General features: G+C 44.9%; 1 protein-coding gene and 1 pseudogene across 1 annotated transcript in view; one reads left to right on the top strand and one right to left on the bottom strand.

Moving 5' to 3' along the window:
* Positions 1–19005, top strand: part of PLAAT3 (phospholipase A and acyltransferase 3) — a 29249-nt gene extending 10244 nt beyond the window's left edge. The window contains exons 3-5 of the mRNA XM_041774301.1: positions 4643–4745; positions 10591–10859; positions 17613–19005. Coding sequence (XP_041630235.1) covers positions 4643–4745; positions 10591–10859; positions 17613–17714 — 474 coding nt within the window. The 3' untranslated portion in view covers positions 17715–19005. The remainder of the gene's footprint in view (positions 1–4642; positions 4746–10590; positions 10860–17612) is intronic.
* Positions 7312–9576, bottom strand: LOC121501812 (annotated as a pseudogene).
* Positions 19006–25392: the final 6387 nt, after the last annotated feature.

Here is a 25392-nt window from a genome sequence, read left to right on the forward strand (position 1 = left end):
GAGGCAGAGACATATGCAGAGGGAGAAGTAGGCTCCATGCAGGGAGCTTGACATGGGACTCGATCCCAGGTCTCTAGGATCACACCCCGGGCTAAAAGCGGCACTAAACTGCTGAGCCACCCGGGCTTCCCTTCATGTAGGACTTTTTAGGTATCTGATGTTTCTCCATTAGATGTAACTTCACGATTTTTGTGACCCTTTCAGATTATTTACTTAAGATCTGGTTTATAAATAGAAGTTGGGTCAAAGAGTATGAGATTTTTAAGGTTAGTGATACAAATTGCCAAATGGCCCTTCAGAAAAGTTCTACTGATTTTTATTACCATCAATGAATGAGGTGTTTATTTGTATCTTTTCTTGTATTTAATATTAGTATTTTAATTTCATCACAAACCAGTTTTATTTGCATTTATTTGATTGCTAGTGAGGTAGAATATGTTTATTTATATTAGTGGTAATATATATTTCTCCTTTTAAAATTATTTATCATGCTCATTGTCCATTTTTTTCTATTTTGTTATTTAAATTTTTAGTTGATTCCTAATAACTCTTTATATATTAAAGATAGTTTTTCTATCATTTTCTTCCAGTTGATCATAGCAGTTTGTGTGTTTTTTTCAATGCATAGAATGTATTGGTCTGGCTATAACTAACAAGCAGCCCACTTAAGCTAGCTGAAGTAAAGAAGTATTAGTTTAAGGACACATGTGGAGAGGTAAAGGGACTCTTATGAAAATCTAAGAACTGGAGCTATAATAACAAGGAGCTGGGAGGCAGTGCAGGATCAAGGTGGTTCCAGATACCTCAGCTGGTAGAGTTAGTATGTCTCCAAATTAGTGCCCCATCACTGATGTGACGCAGCTAGGTATTTTTGATTTGCCTGCTTTTTTTTCTCCCACTATCGAAGGGTCTACTATATGGCCAGAATTGGCATTCGCTCCTTCCACCCTTGGTTTGGCCCATGATCCAGTGAAATCTCTCTTGTCTCCTCTACATCATGACTTTCTAGCTTTAGCTACCACTGCCAAAAAGCTATCCCCCCCCCCCCATTTCTTGGTTCAGATTTTTGAGTGAGAGCAAGAGGGAGAGCAAGAGTGACAAGGGGGGTAAAATGGCGTGTGTGGACTTGACTGGCCTGGCTTCACTGATCATGGAGGTTCATAGGATGAGATCTGCTTGGGACCCCATGCCTTCTTTAGGTCCAGCTGGCTGAGGTGGGAGGCAGTAGTACAGGGTATGAAATATAGCTGTCTGGGCAGCTGGGATTGTAGGCAATCATATTCCCTTAAAGAGAGTCTGAACATAACAGGTAATGATAAAAACTTTTTTTAAAAAAAGATTTTATTTATTTACTCGTGACAGACACAGAGAGAGAGGCAGAGACACAGGTAAGAGGGAGAAGCAGGCTCCCTGCAGGGAGCCTGATGTAGGACTCGATCCCTGACCCAGGATCACAACCTGAGCCCAAGGCAGATGCTCAACTTCTGAGCCACCCAAGTGTCCCTCCCATCTAAAAAATCTTAAAAAGTTTTTAATGTGAAAGTAACTCATAGTGAGAAAAAACAAACAAATAAAATAACATGTTAAAGTCTCTGAATCCCAAACCCCCACTATATATCATATACAACAATTTGGTGGATTTTCCTCAGATCATGCAGAGTGTATAGTACATTTTACTTCCAATACATAAAAACATATTTTAAGCAAAAGTAGGATAATAATGATTTTCAATGTGTTTTTTTTTTCAACCAGTTCCATGACTGCTCACATAACTCCACCTTGTTTTCTCTAATGGCTGTATGTGCATATGGATGCAGGATCATTTATTTAATTGGTTCTTATTAATGATTATTTGTGTTGTTTTCCCAGTAATTTCAGATGCCAGAAATTGTTCCTTGTTTTGCTTGCTAAGGAAAATGGTGGTTATTCAGTTCTTTGTAACTCTGCTTGTGTGGGAAGGTTAAAGACTTTTTGTTCCAAAATCCCATGGGCACAGAGTCTCAGCTTTGCCATTGTTACAAGCCGGCATTGCATCGGAGAGCCCTGGTTACTGTGCGGGCTGGTCCCCTGAGCCCTGCCCTGGAGAGGTAGCTTCCCTTCCCCCAACAGGTAGCCTCCTTTTGGCCCCCTTCCTAGACAAAGAACCACTTGCCAAACAAATCCCTGGGACTGTGGATCAAGCTGAGTGAAGGAGGCATCGCTGTCAATCCTTTTTTTTTTTTTTTTTAAGATTGTATTTATTCATGAGAGACACAGAAAGAGAGAGAGAGGCAGAGACCCAGCCAGTGAGAGAAGCAGGCTCCATGCAGGGAGCCCAACGTGGGACCTGATCCAGGGTCTCCAGGACCACACCCCAGGCTGCAGGCGGCGCCAAACCGCTGTGCCACCGGGGCTGCCCAAATGAATAAAATCTTAAAAAAACCAAACAAACAACCATAACCCATTCTTAGCATGCATACAAAAATAAGCAGAGGCACCAATTTGGCACTTGTGGTTCTCATACTTCTAATTTTATAACCTGATTCCTTGAGTTCTTCACTTTGATTCTGCTGAGATGGCTCGTGTGTATCATTCAGTCATTGTTATTCTAGTTAGATCTTATGATGGAGAGTGAAGTCATTCATATTCTTAGTTCATGGCACCCTGTTCTTGCTGGTCCCTACAAGGCCCCCCTCTCTTGTGGGTTTTTGGTTCCCTGATACCATCATCCTGTACCCCATCTTCTCAATAGCCAGCATTTTGGAGTATTTAATGTATGTACTTTAGTCCATAGGATTCTGTTCTCGTTGGTTTTTTAAAATGAGCTTTTCAGGTTTGGTTCTTATAAGACAAGTATCATTGATTTGCATGTGTGTATCTTTAATTTATAGAAGTGGTGTTGCATTGCAGAGGGCATTCTCATTTTTCCACTTGGCTCTATATCTAACAGCTTATCCCTGTTGCCATGTGAACATTGAGTCCTTGCACTAGTTAGAAACTTGGGCTCTCCTCTTTCATTTCATTTTTAAAAAGAAGTGTCCAAAAAAAAAAATTAAATAAATAAATAAATAAATAAAAGTGTCCTTGAGTGGAATTATGCGTGGCCTTGTGCCTCTTCAGAAATAGGTACCTTTGCCCTTATAAAGAGCAGGGAATTTGTGTATTTTAAAAATAAAATTTTTTTTTGCCTTTTAAACTATAGATACCCATTAAAATTGTTAAAAAATTTTAAAAATTTTGTTCAAACAAAACCAAAGTCTAATTTATCCCTTTTAGTGTTCATTTATTTCTTTAATAATAATTTTATTGTATTTTTAAAAGTTTACATATTTGTTTTATCAATCTCTACACCCAGCCTGGGGCTGGAACTCATGATGCTGAAATCAAGAGTCACTTGCTCCACTGACCAAGCCAGCTGGACACCCCATTAGTGTTCATTTCTATGGATTTATTATTTTTTTTAAAGATTTTATCTATTCATTCATGAGAGACACAGAGAGAGAGAGGCAGAGACATAGGCAGACGGAGAAGCAGGCTCCATGCAGGGAGCCCGATGTGGGACTCGATCCCAGGACCCCGGGATCACACTCTGAGCCAAAGGCAGACACTCAAACCCTGAGCCACACAGATGCCCTCTATGAGTTTTAATCAACACATACAATTGCACAACTGTCACTGCTGTCACACACACAGAACAGTGCGGAGAGTTTAGTTGCCTCCAGTTCCCTCCTGCCTTGCTGTTGGCAGCTCCCCTCCTCACTCCTTGTCCTTGGCAATCACTGGTCATTTTTCTGTCCTAAGGTGATGCTTTTTCTGGAATGGGGCATAAATGGGAGAATACTTGCTTTGCTTTTTGGGTATGGTTTCTTTTACTCAGCACCACACAGTTGCTGCTCCATTATCTTGTGGTGTTTAATGTCTATAGAGTTTGAATTTCTTTATAGATATTTTTGTTATTATAATAAGAAAATTTGTTTTCAGACATCTTTCTACATTAGGCCTCCTTTCCTTGGTATTTGTCTGGAACACAGTGAGCTACTTGGGTCCGTGTACCCCCTGACTGCTCCTTACTTGACATCATACTATGGATATTCACATTGTCTCCAGTTCAATCAGTAGTGTTCCCGAGGGCTGGATCCCTGCTTTGTCTTTATGTCCTTGCTATTCATGGAGACCTCCCTCCCCCAGTTAAATTCCCTTTTGAGGATTTCTGAAGGCCACTTAATTCTTACCAAACAATATTTTTTTTTCTTTTATTCTGGAAAACAAGTGGGATTCATAAATTGCAACAATTGTCCATTGTTTTGAAATAGGTTCTCAGTGAGGCCTGGCTGCGTTATTTTTGCCAGACTAACTACAATTACTGCATAAGAGAACATGGTTTATCCATAGCATATCTATGAAAAGATGTTTTTTTCCTGCTATTTGTAATACTCACTTGCAGATTGATTGATTGATTTATAAAGATTTTTATTTATTTATTCATGAGAGACACACAGAGAGAGGCAGAGACACAGGCAGAGGGAGAAGCAGGCTCCCCATAGGGAGCCTGATGCAGGACTCAATCCCAGGACCCTGGGATCAACAACGTGAGCTGAAGGCAGACACTCAACCACTGAGCCACTCAGGCATCCCTCTAACAGCCTTCTTGTTGGTTTTGCAGCCAGAGCCCAAAGTTGGAGACCTGATTGAGATTTTCCGCCCTTTCTACAGACACTGGGCCATCTACGTTGGTGATGGATACGTGGTCCACCTGGCGCCCCCAAGTAAGGGTGCTAAGGGCCTCTGCTGTGCCAGGGCTGGGAGGAGAGGGAGATGGGGCAGCTGTGGGTAACAGGTGACCCCAGGTTTCTCCTTGATCACCGACCAATGGTTGGTTCCTGAGTGCTGCAACAAGGCAGGTTGGTGTGGGGCCATGGTTTTCAAACTCTGCTCCTTGGAACCCTAAGGGCTCCCTCTAGGGGCTGAGGTGGGTTTCCAAGGGGATTGCCCTGCTTTTACAGTTTTAAATATTAAGGGTTTTTCTTTTTATCAAATATTCACCTATTAAGTGTAAACCTCCCTAGGAGAGCATGGGCTTTTGGGCAGCAGGCTTGGTGATGAATCTAGTTTCTACTCTCCAGTCTTGGTTGACTTATCTGTAAACTGAAGGTAAGAGGACTTAACTAGGAGAATTCTGAGAATTCCCTACCCGTTTTCTTAAACTTTTTACTTAAACTGAAGTATAACATAAACACAGTACAGTGCACAAATATAGTAAAATGTATAGTTGGTGAATTAAAAAAAAAAGTCTCCATCAGTGTAACAATGACCAAGATCAAGATCTAGAACGTTTCCACTACCCTAAGAGGCTCCCACATGCTGCTTCAGCATCCTCTCATCTTCCCTAAAGACAACCACTACTCTAGTTCTCTTGCCGTAGATTATTTTTGCCTTTTCTAGACCTTCACATAGGATTTGCCACAGATTCTGTGCTCTTTTATGTCTGGCTTCTTACCCTGAAGAAGTAAGGCCGGCGAGAGTCACTGGGTCGTGAATAGCAGGAGAAGTTCTTTTTCATTCTGTGTATTTTCTGTTATATGAACATACCTCAGATTGTTACCCATTCTTCTACCAATGGACATTGGATTGGATTCCAGGTTTTGGCTGCTGTGAACATAGTGGCTGTGGACATTCTTGGCCATATCTTTGCCCACCCCTTTTACCTCTAACTAATGGCTTCACCCTGTACTTACAAAGAAATCAGAAGTAAGCAGAGTATATGGCACCTTCCCCAGCTCCGATGAACCAAACCACTACCAACTGCACCAACCCAGTCTGCCTTTTCTTTTGTTAAGATGTGAAAAATGCCTTGTCCTTGTTTAAAAAGCCAACCTCTATGTGTGGGTCCTGGGTGCTCTCTTTTGTGAGCACTGTGCTCCTCAAATTCCTCACCTCCTGTATTATGGTCCCACTCTCTACTAGATTATTCCTACTGGCATAGAAACCACTGTACTAGCTCCTGTTGATGAAATGAACAAACACTCCCTCGACCTCATGTCTTCCCTGGCTAATTCCCTGTAGAGTGAATCTTTGATTGTCCACTGTGGCCCTCATCACTTCCTCTTGCCATTCTGTCTTTGGTTCCCTCCACCAGTCTCTCTTACTTAGCCCCCTCCCAATGTAGCGCTTATCAAGGCTGCCGAAAGACTTTCCACATCTTAACAAAGCCACAGGTGAATTTTCTGGTCAAGGCTTACTTGGCTTCTTTGTAGCATTTGACATGAGATCTTCATCTCTGATCTTCTCTGGCACTTGTCTTTCTTCCTCTTTCACTGGGCCTTTCCTTCTTGGTCTCCTATGTGGGCTCCTCCTTCTCTCCCATATCCCTCTTCCTTACTCTCTCAGGTGGCCTCATTGGGCCCCTGGCTTCCAATACTTTCTATTGGTGGGTGTTTCCTAAGCGTCCCCTCAGCACAGGCCTCCCTGCTTAGCTTCAGACTTGTATAACCTCTTGATTACTTGGCATCTCCACTTGGGTGTACAATTGGTGCATTGAACTTGACATTCTCTGAAAGAAAGCCTGCGGTGGATGACAGCTGCTCGAGCCCAAAATCTAGGTATCATCCTCAATGCTTTTCCCCCTGTATCTAATGCAACAGGAAATCTGGTTGTCTCTCTCCAAGAGGGACTCTGGGTCTAATCACTTGTCACCGTCTGCACTGTTGCACCCATCTGAAGCTCCTGCAGCTTGTTGCTGATCTCACTGCCTCTTGCCCACTTGTGGCCAGTCCGTCCTTCCCTGGGCAGCCAGCACAACCATTCTAAAGTATAAATCAGATTATGTTACTTCTCTCCTTAAAGTTTTCCTCCCTCCCCCTCCCGCTCCCTCTCCCCCTCCCCCTTTCCCTTCTTCTTCTTCCTCTTCTTCTTCTTCTTCTTCTTCTTCTTCTTCTTCTTCTTCTTCCTTCTTCTTTCTTCTACTCCTTCCTTCTTCTTTCTTCTTCTTCTTCTTCTTCTTCTTCTTCTTCTTCTTCTTCTTCTTCTTCTTCTTCTTCTTCTTATTTTTTCTTCTTTCTATCAGTTCAAGTTTAATAGAAACCACAAAGACCAAAAGTGATGTCCCACTACTGGACACATCAGTTAGCCTGCCCATAGCACAGGTCAGACTATTTTCTCCAGAGGAAGAAAGGCTGGCTTCCCTGGGCCCTGCAGGAAAGGCCTGTTCTGTCACAGACCATGTCTGCACCAAATCTAAAGTCTTGTGTTTTAAGCATCATAGTAGTACTAGAGAGATTTTGTTTTCATGGCTGCCCACTGTAGCCTGGCACTAAAAGGGCCCAGTGATTACTTCTACTTAGAGAATTATTACTTGCTCTTCTGCACATCAGGCTTGATAGTATCATTTCCAGGCTTCCAGCCACTTCCTCATGCTTGTCAGCTAACTGGAAGGCCTGAACTAGTCTCAGAGTCTCATCCACAGAGGAGCCAACAAGGGGGTCATTCTCAGTCATCTGCCAAAGCAAACCTATATCATCAATAATAAAGAAGCCCTTGAACGAGTTACATTCATCAGCCTTAAAGACTCCATATTCCTGAGTGATGGTACATATGGCAGTCTGATACCAGGGGAATGTTCATGGGTCCCAGCCCTCCTTGTTTCTTGGGTGTGTTGATCCATGCCAGATAACAAAAATGATAATCCACAGAAGCACCAGCCACTCGGCAGTTGAGTGATCTCCATGGGGCACACAAAGGAGAAGTCAAAAGAGTGGAGGAAGAACACAACGTATTTTCCTTTGTAGTCGGAGAGGCTGATGCCTTTGAACTGGCTATCTGGTGTAGTGGCCATGGCTTTGAAGGTTGGGCCAGGGTGCCCAATTTTGGCATTTCCTGAAGACATCTTGCTGTTGGCACCTAACCACTCTTGAGTGCCAGACCTTGCCCAGCCACCTCCCCTATCACACCACCCCAAGTTGAGTAAGACAGGTCCCTGGGGGGATGAGCAAAAGGCCATGACCAGGGTGTGGGGGTGCTTCTCACCATCTCTGAGACAGAACTCACCAAAAATCAGTCAGGAAGAAGACATCCCTTAGAGCTCTTGATCGGCTTTCTCATCGCACTTAGAATAAGCTTCAGAGTCTGTACTGTGGCCCAGAGTCTGTACCGGACCTGGTGTGGTCTGGCCTCTGCCTACCTCTCTGACCCAGATCTTTCTCTCCGGTGCTCTTGGGGTCTCTAGACATCAACCACATTGGCCTTCCCACAGCCTCTGGAGCATTCCATGCTCTTCCTTCCCAAGCTCTTGCTCTTGCCCTTGCTCTTCCTTCTGTATGTGATGCTCTTCCCTGGATCTCAGCATAGCTGCCTCCTTTCCATCACTCCAGACTCCACTCAATACCTATTCCCTGGAGCAGCCCTCCATCCCGGGCCTTCCGGAGTCATCTCCTCCTGTAATATTTCACTTAATCTGATCCATAACACTTTCTCAACCTAAAAGTGCCTGATTTTGTTTATTTTTTAAAGGTTTATTTTATTTGTTCATTCATGAGAGACACAGAGAGAGAGGCAGAGCCATAGGCAGAGGGAGAAGCAGGTTCCCCACAGGAAGCCCAAAGCAGAACTCGATCCCAGGACCGTGGGATCACATCCTGGGCCAAAGGTGGCAGACGCTTAACTGCTGAGCCACCCAGGTGTCCCTGCTTTTGTCTATTTGTTCATTGTCGGGGTGGGTCCTCTCACTAGAATGTGAGCTACTTAAGTGCAGATGCACTGTCTAGTTTATTGCTGCTATCTCCAGCACCTTGGACGAGCACTGCCCCCCACCCCGCCACCCCGCTAGTAGGACTGCAGCATTGACTACACTGAGTGGATGTCCCTGGTAGATAGGAGACAGGGAGGGCATGGCAGGGATCCTGGGGACAGGTGTGCCACAGTCATTAGACAGATGATGCTCCTTAAAGGGAAAAGATGCTTCCACATGCATCTTCTCACTTGAACTTCACAGGAATCTTGCCAGATAGGTCAGGACTGACTCATGCCACTCAGAACATGGTAGAGATTTGAGTTAGAAGGAAGCTTGGGGAACAACTCTGATGATAATGACAGCTGACACCTGCTGGGCACTCACTCTGTGCCAGGCACTGGAGAAAGCTGTGTACGTGGCCAGCTCCCATAACCCTTGCAGCCCCCCACCCCGCCCCCATGGTGCTGTAGAGACAGGAAGGACTGTTATTGTCCCTGTGCTACAAGGAATTGAGGACTCAGAAGTTAAGCACCTTGCCTAAGGTCACACAGCAGGTGGGAGGTGGTGGAAGTGGGACTCGAACTCTGGCTGTCTGACTTTCAACTCTGCCTTTACCCACGATGCCACACTACCCAGTCTGACATTTTCCAAAACTCACTCATCAGATGTATGCCACAGCCACGTGCCCTTTCTGTGATTGTTTAATATTTTCCTTAATGGACTAACTTTAAAAATAGAAAGGAATTTTTTAAAGGAGCTTTAAATAACTATATTGATATGTGTTTGTGTATCAATTTTGGTATGTATTTGGGGGCTTGCACATCATTGGCTCAGCAAAGTTAAGTGACATGTCAAGACCACTCAGTGATGCAGCCAGAATCCAAGCCCAGAGTTTCTGATCATCAGCCCGTGCCCTCGTGTACCATCCCCAGAGTGGCACTCTCAGCGCAAAGTTTAAGGAAGCCTTACTCTTAGGGTTTGACTGTATACATGCCTAGCCCTGAAGTGTGGAGCCTCCTTAAGTTTTGTGGTGTAGGCACCCTGCTTACCTCACCTCCTTCTCAGCCTTGCCACCCTCCCTACTTGGGGGCTGAAACTCACGTGGTCCCATTCCCACATTGACCCCCTCCACAGACTCAGAACTCTGCATGGCACCATGTCTTTTCTTTACTCCAATGGCTCCTTCAAGCACCTCCTGCCCTATTGGTAGGAAGCCTGAACTACCCTGGTTTTCTAAAATCTCAGGAATCTACTCAGGGCAAAGGGGCTTAGTCCTCTTTGGAAAGGCCTGGAATCTGATCAGCCCCTCCTGCCACTGCTTGTTCCTGTCACATGGTGTCACCTGGAAGACTGTTCCTGCGCAGCTAACAGGGTGCCTCCGCAGCCAGGAAAGGCCTTGGAGATCCCATCCCAGCAGGGCCGCAGAGGCTCTTCGAGGGATAGTGGGTCTCTCTGGGGCCTACCTCTTTGGTACGCACACACTTTTTCAGCCATCACAAACAAAGCACGCTCACACTGTGTAGGTTGACTGCCTTGGGACACTTGCCCAGTCTCTGTGCTGACGTCAGCCTTTCCTCCACACCATCCTGGTCCTTGTATTGACCCTAGACTCCCCTGAGGAGCCACAGGGTGAAGAAGGCCCCTTCTCTAGGTTAAAAAAAAAATCAGAATGAATCATGAAACTTGACCATTCCTCATTTCAGATAAGGAAACCAGGGCGCAGACCACAAGCACCTTCTCCAGAGCCACACAGTGTATGTCTGACCCTGCTCCCTTTTCCCTTTCCTTCTGCTCATGCTGTTGTGGAGGGTGCCAAGGGCCTGTGGATGGACCCCTCTGGGCCTGCTCAGAACCAATCCCTCTGTTTTCCCTTTGCCAATCCTCAGGTGAGGTTGCGGGAGCTGGTGCGGCCAGCATCATGTCCACCCTGACCGAGAAGGCCGTGGTGAAGAAGGAGCTGCTGTACGATGTGGTCGGGAGAGACAAGTACCAGATTAATAACAAACACGATGACAAGTACTCGCCGCTGCCTCCCAGCAAAATCGTCCAGCGGGCGGAGGAGCTGGTGGGGCAGGAGTTGCCCTATTCGCTGCCCTGTGAGAACTGCGAGCACTTTGTGAATGAGCTGCGCTACGGAGTGGCCCGCAGTGACCAGGTGCGTCCTCAGCCTGTGTCCCTGGCCGCATGAGCCAGAGCAGTCTGCGGGCTGATGGTGGCTGGGCATTGGTGTGGCCAGGCCCCGTAGACCAGTGCGGTCTGTGAGTCACACCCAGGGTGGAATCTTGTGTTTCCAGGATAGTGCTGGTTGTCTTTTCTCACTTAAACATTGCTGAAAGTGAAGAAACCACACCAGAAGTTTCCTGGGACCTCGCACAGAGGAGCTGTGGAGCATAAACAGCTCATTTTCTGAGGCTTAACAGAATTTCAGTTTGTCCACATTAAAAAAAAAAAAAAGCAAATTTCTTAGCATGTCTAATGATGGGAGTTTTGCTGGTCCATAATATCCTGCTTTAAGACCTGTGCTGCATGCCAGCGGCCGTTCCCATGATCAGAGATCTTGTAATCAGCTCCCAGGCCTGGCTCACCTGGCAGGCTGGCCCCTAGGAGATGAACAGCAGGGAAGTCTGGGCGTGGTGCTGACTCTCCGGGGTAGGTCGCGGCCCCTGTAGAATATGCACTCTCAGGACTAACCAGGGCCCATGGTCTTGTATTTGATTACGCTCTTTGTGCAGCACGTGCTCAGTGAGGCTATTGTTGATTTCCTTGACAAAGTACTTTTTGTATGAAGCTGCTGCCTCATTTGTTCTTACTCCATGAGGTTCTGTAAAGACCAAAGGCCACATGGTTCCTCCTGCATTATCTGCAAACTGGTTCTCCCACCCTGACAAATGGCTTAGCTAGAAAGGCTCTGGGGACAGATGCTCTCATGCAGGTTCCCACCAAGACCCCTGCTGCCACAAAACCATGCTTGATGACCTCTGAAGGAAAGCTCAAGACTGAGTGGCAGTTAAACCCCAGGAGGTCAGGAGCTTCCTCCAAACCTTGTTGTTGTGGCTTCTGACTGCTAGGAATGCCAGGTCTGGATCCCAACTGATGTAAATGACACTGGTGTGTTTCCTGACAGTGCACATGGCTATGGTGGGCACATTTACGGGCAGCGCCAAGATCTATATTCTTTAACCATTGAAGACCTCCAAATTCTTCTCTGTAATGGTCCTTGGGGGTTTTGACAGCCACAGCATACAATCGAGGCAAGCTGTGCTTGGGGAGTGAGGGCATAGTTGACCGTCTCAGGTAAGGGTGTGTTAGTTTTGGGTACAGAGTTTGTATTTTCATCCTTTTTATTCCTGGGATTTGGGGGTCCATGGGCTTCGTTGGATTTCTTGGCATCAAATGATGATGAGACATCTTTTTCTTTGCCGTTCTTGATTCTGCCTAAGTGCCTGGCTCTGTTCATGGGTGCAATTTCTCCATCCTTGATCGTGACACTCTTTTAATGCCGCATGTGGGGAAAAGTACAATTCTGCTGATTTGGGGACTTGCGCCTTTATTTGGGGGCAGTGGCTATGACAGCAAACTCTCCCTTTGGATTGTCACAGGAGCTGTTGCGCCTGGATAGTGCTGGAAATAGGAAGAAGTTGAGCTTTCTCACTGATTCCTGCTGATTTCAATTGTTTCCACTGTGTTTTGTTCATGTCAGTGTTGCTGCTATACATGCAGGCTATAAAGACATTGTGGCTCACAGACTGGGGAAGGAGCTGGGGAAAGGGCCACTGCATACACTGGCCTGGTAGACAGACTGCAAATTAAAAAAAATTTTTTTTAAAGATTTTATTTATTTATTCATGAGAGACACAGAGAGAGAGGCAGACATGAGACTCGATCCCAGGACCCCGAGATCATGACCTGAGCCAAAGGCAGCCACTCAACCGCTGAGCCGCCCAGATGCCCCCAGATTGCAAATTAAGACAATAGACTTCTGCGTTGGGATGTTTTCTAAGGTGCAGAGTGCATCCTCAACACTCAGTAACAGAAGGCATTTTCTTGACATTGAGTCTGAAGCTCTTGATGCCTTGGGAGCTTGAGTCTCTGGCCCTCATGTTTTAGTTCTGTGGCATACTGTCAGGTTTTCGAATTGTCCACAAAGAGAGCTGTGTACCTCAAACATAATTGTTGAAGTAAAAGAAGAGCTAGCCACACCGGACCTAATTACTGAAAGCTTATTAGAGGCAGAGCAAGCCCTGGTCTGAACCACCAGTAGCTATGCTTGAGTGCGCTTTTAGGCATGTGAAAGAAACCAGGTCAAGGACCAGAGGTCAAAGGGGAGGAGGAATGTTTCAAACAAAGTGAAGGATGAATCTGAGCTCTGTGCTGTATATGTGTGTGTGTGTGTGTGTGTGTGCACTCAGCAGCCCCCTAACAAAGCCAAACTACCACATCAGCAGTCATCTGCTTCTGTTAGATCTGTGTAACATGTAGTTGCCTATGTGCTATGTCAGTGATGTTTTCCTGTGCTTGTTTATTAGGACGTCACCTGTTTATCCTCCTAAAACTCCCATACTCTCTGCCTCACTGATGGGATGGTTTCCTCCTCATCTTCTTGCCTTTTCAAGTTTTGGAAACATGCTGTTGGCATTTGAGGTTAGCAGGTGCACAAAGGTTTGGTATCAGGTTTCTGGGCTTACTATGCATGCTTCTATCTCTTTGTCTTTTGCTGTTTTTCTTTTCTGGAAAATATTTTATAATTTAAGTTCTAAATTTTGAAAGTAATGCATGCACACAATTTGAAAAAAACCAGACCAGTACTCAAAACAGAGCTGTAACAAAAACCTCTCTCTACTCCTCCCCATCTGCCCAGGCAGCCACTCGTCTCTCTTTCAGTTTGGCATTTACCTATCTCTGAATTTCTAAGAAATATATGTATACTATCATCTTTTTAAAAAAATATTTTATTTATTTATTTGAGAGAGAAAGAGTGAGTGCAAGAGCACAAGCGGGAAAGGGCAGAAGGAGAAGAAGAAGCAGACACCCCGCTGAGCAGAGAGTCCAAAGTGGGGCTTGATCCCAGGACCCTGAGATCATGATCTGAGCTGAAGGCAGAAGCTCAACCACTGAGCCACCCAGGTGGCCCTGCTACCATCTTTTTATTTGAAAAAATTAGATATGCTCTTTTGACAACTTCTTATGCTAAGTGAAGACTAAACTGTTTAAATCATTGTTCCTGCCCCTTCCCCAATCTCTCCCTATCATTTTATATTATATATTTTTATTAAATTAGCATTCAGTGTTTGTGTTATGTTTATGTAAATTTTACTCACAGCTGAGAGTTGTAGTGTATTATGAATTTTCTTTTTTGGGGGGAAGGGTTTCTTTTTTCTTGAAGATAATTATCTCCTTACATCACTCATTTTTCCTTGGACCTGTTGTCAGTTCTCTGTATAGTTTTCCACAAGGGAAATCATGTCCACTAGTCTATCATTTTCAAGATGTTCCCCTTGGACACATCCATCCCCAGAGATGGCCATTCTGCTGTCTATGCTGGTTGGCTCTCGGCTGACTGCATGGCTTTACCCCAGGACCTCCCTTGTCTGTCATTCTTGAGGTTTTCTTTGCCTTTCTCTTGGATTGGATTTCCTGGTTCTATGAGCTCTTCATTTCTTTATTTCTCTGTTTTTCTCTCAATTTAGGTAGACCACATCCCTCAGAAGTGGCCTTTGATTAGAAAAACAGCACTGGAATAACGGGGCCACCAGGCTCTGGGGGCACACCTCTCCCCTCTGGTTTGGCTACTGTATGAGCTTCCTATGGCTGCTATAACAAATCACCACAGATTTCATGGCGAAAAACACCCCAAGATTATTGTCTCACAGTTCCCAAGGTCAGAAGTCTGAAAATAACTATACAGGGTAAAATCAAGATGCCAGCAGGGCTCTGCTCTTTTCTGGAGATTCTAGGGGAGTATCTGTGTTCTTGTCTTTCCCAGCTTCCGGAGGCTTCCTGTGCTTGTGGCCTGTCCTCCATTTTCAAAGCCAGCAATTGCCAGTTGAGCCTTTCTCACACTGCATGATACTGATGCTTCTGACTCTCTCTTACATCTTTTGAGAAACTTTGTGATGACACTGGGTCCACCTGGATAATCCAGGATTATCTCTCTCCCCCACTTTATTAAGGTAAATTGATTAGCAATTTAATTCCATCTGGAATCTTAGTTCCCCCTTAACCATGTAACACAATATACTTAGAGGTTCCTGGAATTAGGACATAGACACCTTGAGAGGGACCATATGTCTCCTTACCCCTATTCTCTACAGCTGGTACAAAGTTGTTGCCCTGGAGTCTGCCCTCCCCATCGCTCTCAAGTTCCCTTCTATCCTTTCCTGCGCTGCAGTGCCCTCTTCTGTGGCTCACATCTTCCCTGGTTCACCTTCTTGTTTTGGTGGAACTTCCTTCAGCAGCTTCTTGAAAAAGGATGTATGGAAGGTACGTTTTTTGAAACCCTCATTTCCGAATTATTTTTTATTTTACTCTTCCACTTGGTTTTGTGGTTTGGGTACAGAACTCTAGGTTAGAAACTGTTTTACTTAGGACTTTTGGAGGCAATGTTCTACTGTCTTCTTGCTTCCAGCATCTCTTTGGAGAAATCTAAAGTCATCCGAACTCTTGATCGTTCCTGTTTCCTGTTTTTCTCCCCCTGCTCTAGCAATCGCAGTATCTTTTCTTTATCCAATTTTCTAGAATTTCACAGTAATTTGCCTTGGCGGGGGTCTACGTTTATCCACTAAGAGGGGCCTCAGAGCACCGTTTCAATCTGAAAACGTATGTCCTTTAGTCCTGTTAATTTTCATGAACTATTTCACTCTTGATTCGCCTCTGAGTTTCCTATATTATTTCTGTCTGGAACATATATTAATCAGATGTTGGACTGCCTGGATTATTCCTTATTTTTTATCTTTGACTTCTATTTTCTGTGTTTTTATCTTTTTGGTATATTTTTTTTCCTAAGAGATTTCCTCAACTTTATCTTTCAAACTTTGTATTGACTCTGTCATTTCCATTGTACTTTCTAAGAATTGTACCATGTTCTTTTTAAAAAAGATTTTATTTATTTATTCGAGAGACAGAAAACACAAATGGAGGGAGGGGAAGAGGGAGAGGGAGAAGCAGACTTCCTGCTGCGTAGGGAGCCTGACACGGGGCTCGATCCCAGGACCCCAAGATCACGACTTGAGTTGAAGGCAGACGCTTAACCGACTAAGCCACCCAGGCAACCCTGTCTTCTGTTTCATAGGTCCTTCTCAGATGTCTAGTTTCTTGGTCATTTGCCAGTGATTAAGGGTGGGGGATTTGCTGCCTAATGGAAGCTTTGAATGAACCGGAAGGGGACAGTGACTTGTTGACTTTGAGTTTCCCTCCTGGATGATAAAGGTGGACAGTTTGGGAGTCCTTGGCATGAGTATCTTTTCTTTCTTTTTTTCTTTCTTCTTTTTTAAAGTTTATTTATGTAAGCAATCTGTATACCCAGTGTGGGGCTCGAACTCACCACCCCAAGATTAAGAGTTGAATACTCCCCCGACCGAGCCAGCCAGGCACCTCAGATATCTTATGTTTCCACTTGGGCTGGTCAGATTCTCCAGGAAAGTTTTCCTGACTCTGGTGTGGTAGGTAAAGTTCTGGGGGAGCAGAGAGAGGGAGGAAGGCCAAGAGTCTCACAGTTAGCATGTTTATGGTCTCCCAGTCCCTTGTTTTTGGTATGATATCTGCATCCTCATGTGTGCTTCTCGATTCCCAGGCCCCCAAGTCTTCTTCATCCTCCGCAGAGAATAAACTTTCAGACTTCTGCTGTCATTGGGCAGGAGGTGGGGTGGGGGCATCCGGGGATCTAGCTGAAGCTCTTTCTCTCTGCTGTTTCCAGAAGTATTTGCTGTTGCAAATAGCTGACCCTTCCCGAGTCTCCTGTTGTATAATTCGGATTGATCTTCAACTTTTCCCACTGCTGCTTCAGAATTTAGAGTTCTGTAGGTCCTTGTGGAATTACACCTAAAACAAATGCCTTACTGGGAACCCTGGGTGGCTCAGTGGTTGAGTGTCTCCCTTTGGCTCAGGGGGTGATCCTAGGGTCCTGGGATTGAGTCCCACATTGGGTTCCCTGTGGGGAGCCTGCTTCTCCCTCTGCCGATGTCTCTGCCTTTCTCTCTGTGTCTCTCATGAATAAATAAATAAAATCTTTTTAAAAACCCCAAAAACAAAAGCAAATGCCTTACTTTACTCTTGGTTAGGTTTCAGGAGGGAGTGAAATTTGACATGTGTTCACTTTTTACCCTGAGATCTACTCTTACTTTTGCAACATTTTTTTTTCTATATGAGCAATACAAGTCAGAAATACTAATAATTGAAAGTATCGCGTCACTACTACTCCTAAGTGGCTCATTTATATAAGAACCCATAAAGAGCACCTCTGTGCCTGGCAGAGCCGGGTGCGGGGGATGCAGTGAGGAACAAGATAAATGACACAGGTGAGGTCCTTGCTCTTCCTGGAGTCACAGTTGTGACCTAGTAAGTGTTCGAGAGCAGTTCATGGGCCATCTCACACTTGCTTCAAGGGCTCCCCGATGGCCAGACAGGATGTCAGCCATCTGGACTTCATTTCATCCATTCCACTACTACCCCTGGGGACTTGTGTGCTTTAAATACCTACTGTGGATTGGGTTGTACTGCCCTGGCCAGCTGACTCCATGCAGCTGTCCTTTCCCCAGCCAGCCCTCATTTCTCTGCCAATATTTGTTGACTCCTGGGTTTGTCAAGTGGGCCAAGGGGTGCATGAGTCTCCTTGAGCTGAATGTTCTTGTTGAATGTACAGCCCGTACTCGGATTCCCAATGGGCTCTGACCTCCCCTGCTCTCTCTTGCAGGTCAGAGATGCCGTCATGGCAGCTGGCATCGCAGGAGTGGGCTTGGCAGCCATGGGCCTCATTGGAGTCATGTTCTCAAGAAACAAGCGGCAGAAACAATAAGTTGAAGGGATTATCCTATCAGCAGTGACTTTATACATTTAGGAGGTCTCGTTGCACCAGAGGTTTTGAGGTTTGGTTTGTGGATTTCATTCTGTTTTATAATAAGGCTTATTTTTACAGAATAAAATAAAGCCCAACAGGGGAGGATTTTACTGGAAGAAATGCAGCAGGAATTGCCTGGTGTGAAGTCTATTAAGGGCACAGCTGGGCTCTGTGTCTGGCCACACCAGATTGTGCTGTGGCCCTTTGGTGGTTTTCTCTTACTTTCTCTTTGTGGGTGCATTCTTGATCTTGCAGGAGACAGTCCAGCTCTAGTTCTTTCAAGTAATGGGAATTTCTGGTTGTGGGTAAACAGGGGAACAGCAAGGGAGATGCACAGACCTGGCTGATAATGCAAGAACAAGGACCATTGGACACCTAGAATCCTTGGCCTGGAACTAGAGCCAGCATAGTTTCTAGGACTCCGCAGCTGGAGTCTATGGATGTTCCATGAAGTAAAACCCGAGCCAAAGCAAACTTCTGCCATAAGGAAAGTCAGTAGATGCTCTTTCCAATCTTGTGGAAACCTCCTGTATCTCCTTCTGTTCTCCACATCTTCCTCTGCCTTGTGGCTCCTACTCCCCAACGCTCCTGCTTCCTTTCTGCTTGGGCTTGCCGCAAGCCCCAAATATGATCCCACACCCCTCCTGGGCCCTTCTTCCTGGGTCCCCTCAGTTTCACTCTACCCATGGACTGAGGCTCTTGGCTTTCCAGCTCATCCTATTCATGGCCAATCAGCTCTGCCCAGGAGGAAGGGTCACATGGTGGGGAGTTGCCTCAGACCTTCTTGGCTGTGGCTGCCCACATGACTGGCCTCCGGGTGGTGGAGCCCTCCTGGGAGGGGTTGGGGATGAGGCAAGACCTGTCATGGCTGGTCACTTGAGTACTGCTGCTACTGCTTGCTGGACTTGGCAGATGTTCAAAGTCGCCATTTCTCTGAAGGAGGCTTTCATGGCTTCCTCAGAAATATTCTGCTGGGACAAATTGGCCTTCCATCCACTGGGCAAGGCTTCCCATCTGGTTGCAAAAGTTTCTTTTGTTGATCTTGGTTGTCTAGAGACTGGATGGGAGCCCGGGCAGGACTCACAATGCCTCCATGCCAGCTGCCTCCTGCTTGACCCAATCTGGTCCAGAGTAAACACATGCATCCTGGGATCGAGCCTGCTTCTCCTCCCTCTGCTGGCTGCTCCCCCTGCTTGTGTGCCCTCAATCTCACTCTGTCAAATAAATAAATAAAACCTTTAAAACAAAACAAAACATAAGTGCCTTTCCACATTCTGTGAGCTGTTCTAGTAAGTCATTGAACCTAATGGGGGTCATGGGAACCCCCAATGTATAACCCATGGATAGAAGGACAGGGGCCTTGGACTTGTGGATGACATCTGAAAGCAGGAGCAGGGCCTATAATCCTGTGGGACTAAGCCCTTACCATGGGGTTTGTGCTAGCTCCAGGTATCACTGTCAAAAGTGAAATGAATTGTTGAACATCCATGTGGTGTCTGGAGAATCGCAGGATTGGTTGGGTTGATGGTGTAAGAAAACACTCCAAGAGGTTCCGGCAAAGTCTCAACCCACTAGGGAGATATAATCATTCTCAATTTGTTTGCATCTAATAAAAATCTCAAAATACATACTGAGAATGTTGGCCTATGGCATGGAGAAATTGACAAATTCTCCATCATGGGGGGAAATCTCAATACACCACTCTTAGAAACTGATAGATCAAGAGACACAAAAATCAGTGAAGATATAGAAAATTTGAACAACTTACCAACAAGCTGATTTCATACATATGGCACAGTATATCCTAACAGTGCACCATATAGTATATAGATAGTACAGTTGTGGCATACAGATTCTTCCTGACCATGCATGAAGGAACATTTGTAAAAACTGGCCATATCCTGGGCCCTAAAGCAAGTCTCAGCAAATTTCAAGAGACTGATAACATGAAGATTATCTTCTTTTATTATAATGCAATTCAATTAGAAATCAGTAACGAATTGATAGCTAGAAAACCATTCTACTTCAAGAAATTTTAGAGCACATAAAGGAAATCCTCATGTACTGTTGGTGGGAATGCACATTGGTGCTGGCACTATGGAAAACAATATGACGATTCATCAAAAAATTAAAAATAGAACTACCATATCCTGCACTTCCATTTTTGTGTATTTATCCAAAGAAAACAAAAACACTAACTCAAAAAGATACCTGCACCCCTGGGTTCACTGCACCCTTATTTACAATAGCCAAATATGGAAGCAACCTAAGCATTCACCGATGGATGAATGAATAAAGAAGATGTGATCTATGGAATATTCAATGGAATATTATTCAGCCGTAAAAAGAAGGAAATCTTGCTATTTTCAACATCATGGATAGACCTTGAGGGTATCATGCTAAGTGGAATAAGTCAGACAGAGAAAGACAAATACTGTATGATCTCACTTATATGTGGCATCTAAAACCAAACAAAACCAAACCCCAAATAAGCAAACAACAACAACAAACCAAACCAAACCAAACCAAAACAAAAAAACTAAGTGATGGACAAAGAACAAGTAGTTGGTTGCCAGAGGTAGTGTAGAGAGGCTAAATGGCTGAAGGGGGTTACAAGGTAGAAACTTTCTGCTATAAAATAAGCAAGTCATGGGGATGTAATGTATAGCACGATATTATAGTTAAAATAAGGTATTGTTTATTTGAAAATTGCTAAAAGAGCAGGTCTTGGAAGTTTACATCAAGGGAAAAAAGGAGGGGGGAGAAATTGCTAGGATGGCTTAGAAGAGGCAGTCCAGGGGAGAGGAAGAGAACCCAGTGCCCAGGAGTGAGGCTTCCCCAAGGAGAAAGAACACAGAGCCTGAAGAATGAAGACCATCCTGAGAGGTGTTAGGAGCCTATTCCTTGTAGATACATTAGTGATGAGCACACGGAACACTGAACTAACAAAGAAGATGATACAGAAATTCCTTACAAGAAATTCTACCATAATTCACAAGAAACCTCAGTGAGGAAGACCATATAAATATACCCATGTAGTAAGGCAACTACAAATACCGTTTCTGGCCAAAATAGTGATGTAACTATTGGAAGGATGAGGGTAAGGAAACTGTGGGTGAGGGTGGGAGAACAGTAAAGATGCTAAGCCCTAATTTTACAAAGAGGTCATTGCTATTTCCATTGTAAAAACCCAGAAGGAGCAAAAGTATGTTCTTGAAAAATTTAGAAACAAAGAGCAGAACACAAAGGACAAGTGATTGCCTCTGGAGAGAGGAAGTAGGAGGTCCAAAGGATGTTCTTTTCTATTATGCACACTGCAATGCTACTGACTTTTAATCTATGTGTGTAACTATATACATTACTGTGTTAAAACAATAAAATGATGCTTAAGAAAAAGAAAGTGCCTAATACATATAAAATACCATATAGAAACAAAACCGAAACACACATACAAAACTACAAAACCCAGGATGTCTCCTCTCTGTAATCCTAAAATCCAAAAAGCTCTAAAAACCCAAGGTAGGTGGCAAATCACATGAAGGAAAACATGCCTTGAGCGGATGTGAGGCTTTTAATAAGCTTTATTTATCCCATCTCATGCATCAGTCATAGCTTCCACTGCAGAAACAGTAACATGCTTCATTAGGAAGTATTACCTGACTGCCCATTCCTGTCCCTGACCTCTTGATTATGTGCACCGTATTTTCTATCTGAAATCCAAAAACTTTCAAATTCCAAAACACACGTATGTCTTAAAGGATTTGCCTAAGACTTGTTGTCACGTTTTATACTTCCTACAGGGATATATATGTGTTTACAAGGAAAAATAACTTGAAGGATATATTCAAACCTGGTATGATATGTGGTGACCTCTGGGGACGGGGAAGGGAGACTTCAGCCTTATCCAAGGTGCCCAATTTTTGGCAAGAACAGCATCATTTCTAATTTCATAAAGGATACACTGTTAACTTCTAAAAATACAGAGACTACTAGAGTCACCGATATCATATTCCTAATTTATAGAGCTAAATTCAGCCTCTATGAAGGAGGCATAGACTGAAGAGAGGATCTCCACCAGGAAACATACTGGAATCAGGGTCTGCACCAAGGTCATCATGTTAAGATGAGGTCATCAGGGTGAGCCCTAAGCCAACAGGGCTGGTTTCCTTGTAAGAAAAAGTAGCATAGACACAGGGAGAAGAATGCAATGTGAAGACAAGGAGACACACAGAGGAAAGACAGAAGCAGACACTGAAGCCCTATGGCTAAAGCCAAGGAACACCAAGGACTGCAGCAAACCCCCAGGAACGAGGTAGGAACAAGCACGGAGTCTTCCCCCACAGACTCACAGAGGGTATGGCCCCTCCGACAACTGACTTCTGACTGCCAGACTCCAGAACTGTGAGACGATACATTTTTGATATCTTAAGCCCCCTCATTTGTGGTACTTAGTGACAGCAGCCCTCACACATCACCTGTGCCTACTCATTCATGACCTCTCAGGTCCTGGATGACACGTTCCATAAGGAATTATGTCTACCTTAAACATTAACATGTCTACTGGGTCCACTGTCTCACACAAACCAGGTGTTCAAAAAAATGTGTGAAAGGATGGAGTCTAGAAAGAAATTTCAGGTGAAACGATGTGAAACTCAAGTATTGATGGAAATGTTTCAGGAACCCTCAACCACTGAGTCATGGCACCAGAAAAGAACCACCAGTTATTAAGTACAAGCTATTGCTACTAGTAACATTAACAGCCAAAGTTAAGGGATTAGTGTCTTTTCTTTTTAAAGGAATAGGAATTAAAACTAACTCAGGGTTATCCCCGTAATAAGTGACACCGTCATTCCTTTGCATGCTTCTATGTTTTCTTGAACGTCAGTGGGACAAGTGGAATCAGAAAGGTATGCCAACCCTCCTCCTGTGTCTCTGCCTCTCTCTCTCTCTCTCTCTCTCTCTCATAAATAAATAAATAAATCTTTTTTAAAAAAGAAAAAAAAAGAAAGGTATGCCAAGGGGCACCTGGGTGGCTCAATGGTTGGGCATCTGCCTTTGCCTTAGGTTGTGATCCCGGGATCCTGGGATCAAGTCCCATATCAGGCTCCCTGAGGGGAGCCTTCCTCTCCTCTCATCTCTCATGAATAAATAAAATCTTAAAAAAAAAAAAAAAGAAAGAAAGAAAAGACAAGACAAGACAAGACAAGACAGACATGCCAAGAATTACATTCAACTCTGGCATATTCATGAAAGAGTATTTTACAGGAATAACACATAAAAACTGCTGCATGGTGAAAAGAAGATAATAACTAGTAACAGTACTCGTAATAATAACGGCCCACAGTTATTAAGCACAAACTCTTTTCTAGGCATGTAATTCTCTGCATTTTATAAATACTTATTTATTTAGCTTCACCTGGATTTTTGCAATAGCTTCATAACCAGTCTCACCAAATGCACACCTGTCCCTAAAAATCTATTCTAAATAGCCAGAGCGATCCTCTGCTCAAAGAACATCACGCCTCTGCTCAAAATATGGCTCCTATATCCATTCCCCAGAGGAAAAGCCTGAGCCCTTGGCATAGGCCGAGTATGAGCAGAACCTAAATGCCTCTCTGACTTTATCATTAAGCCTCATCCTGTCACAAGGCACCTGGGTGTCTCAGTGGTTAAGAATCTGACTCTTGGGAATCCCTGGGTGGCTCAGTGGTTTAGCACCCGCCTTTGGCCAAGGGTGTGATCCTGGAGTCCCGGGATCGAGTCCCACATCAGGTTCCCTGCATGGAGCCTGCTTCTCCCTCTGCCTGTGTCTCTGCCCCCCGCCCCGCCCCCATCTCTAATGAATAAATAAATAAAATCTTAAAAAAAAAAAGAGGGAGTCTAGAAAGAAATTTCAGGTGAAAAGGTGTGAAACTCAAGTTTTGATGGAAATGTCTCAGGAACAACAGTCCTCAACCCCTGAGTCGTGGCACCAGAGTAGAGCCACCAGTTATGAAGTACAAGTTATTGCTAGTAATAACATCAAGATCCACAGGTGAGGGATTATTGTCTTTGCTTTTTAAAGGACTAAAAATTGGAACTCACTCAGTAATCCCCATAATAAGTGACACCGTCATTCCTTTGCACACTTCTATGCTTTCTTGAATGTCAGTGGGACAAGTGGAATCAGAAAGGCATGCCAAGACTGGGGAAGAGTTAAGGTGGTGGAGGAGTAGAGGACTCCAAGTCCATCTGGTCCCTGGAATTTAGCTAGAGAGTCATCAAATCATTCTGAACACCGGCAAAATCAGTGGGAGATCTGAGAAAAGAAATGCTGCAATTCTACCAATAGAAAAGTGACCACCTTTTGCAAGGCAGGTGGTGAGGAGACTTGAATTCAGGGTGATAATCTATGGAGGATATGGCCAAGGGAGGAGCCTGCATAAGGTGCTACCGCAAAGTCATAGAAGCAGCCAGCGCAAAATCAGAACTTGAGAGTTTGCACAGCCGGGGCGGGGGGGGGGGGGGGGCACGACGACGACTCCCTGGCTGGAAGGTGCTCGGGTGGCGAAGCGGAATCCCGGGTGGGACAGCATGGCCTCAGGATCCCTGGGGTCACGGGACAGGGGTGCCTGAAGGAAGCAAAGGTCCCAAGCAGCAGAGCAGGGAGGCCAGATGCAAACAGCAACACTGGCACCAGCTCTCAGATGGGGGGTTGCCGTCAACCTCGAACCAACCCATGGTCTGGGGGCTGCGCTCCAAGCAGTGTGTAACCCCCCAGATATTCCCCTACTCCCCCGACTCCTCCCTGCTGCCCCACCTCCCACCCCTCCACTCCCCATCAGGAGCCGGACAGGTGCTGCTGCAAGAGTCCATAAAGTTTAGAGTCTCGAATAGGGTGGTGGGACTGAGATAAAAATGCTGGGCCACAGGCTGGGTGAACCCAGACTGTAGATGGAAACCAGGGAGCCAAGAGTGATCGCTTCTCTGTGAGGGCTCACTGAAGACTGGGGGCTAGGGCTTTCAGCTCTGCGGCTGGAGATTGGGGCCCCGCCGTTTTCATCACCCCCACCCCCCACCCCGCGGTGGTGGGTGCCAAAGCCTAAAGGGAGCGAAACACTGCCACCTAGTGGACGCTGGGGGGCTTCCACTGAGCCTGACCCCTGGCTGGGGGGATTCCGCCTGGGTGAGGACGCCTGAGAATCAGAGCAACAGCTCCTCCCCCAGAGGACCAGTAGGAACAACCCGGGAGCACCGAGGATTCGGATCCTAGAGAACTGCAAAGCTTCAGCTCTTGGGGAAAACAGGATAAGCATTCATGGGTTGTATATTTTTTGGTCTTTCAGTATTCCTTTTTTCTAGCTATTTTCCTATTTTAAAATTCTTTTTTCTCTTTTTTATATGTTTATTATATGTATATATATGCCATATACATCTTTTATTTTTGGTTGCCTTTCATTGTATTTTATTTTAATTTTGCACAAATCAAAACTACAATGACATATCACCTCACATCTGTCAGAATGGCTCAAATAAAAAACACGGTGAAATAACAAGTGTTGGCAAAGACGTGGAGAAAAAAGAACTGCCGTGCACTGTTGGTGGGAATGCAAACTGGTGTGGCCATCGTGGAAAACAGTATGGAGGTTCTTAAAAA

The sequence above is a fragment of the Vulpes lagopus genome, chromosome 11 (genome assembly GCF_018345385.1).
Source record: "Vulpes lagopus strain Blue_001 chromosome 11, ASM1834538v1, whole genome shotgun sequence".
Lineage (NCBI taxonomy): Eukaryota > Metazoa > Chordata > Mammalia > Carnivora > Canidae > Vulpes > Vulpes lagopus.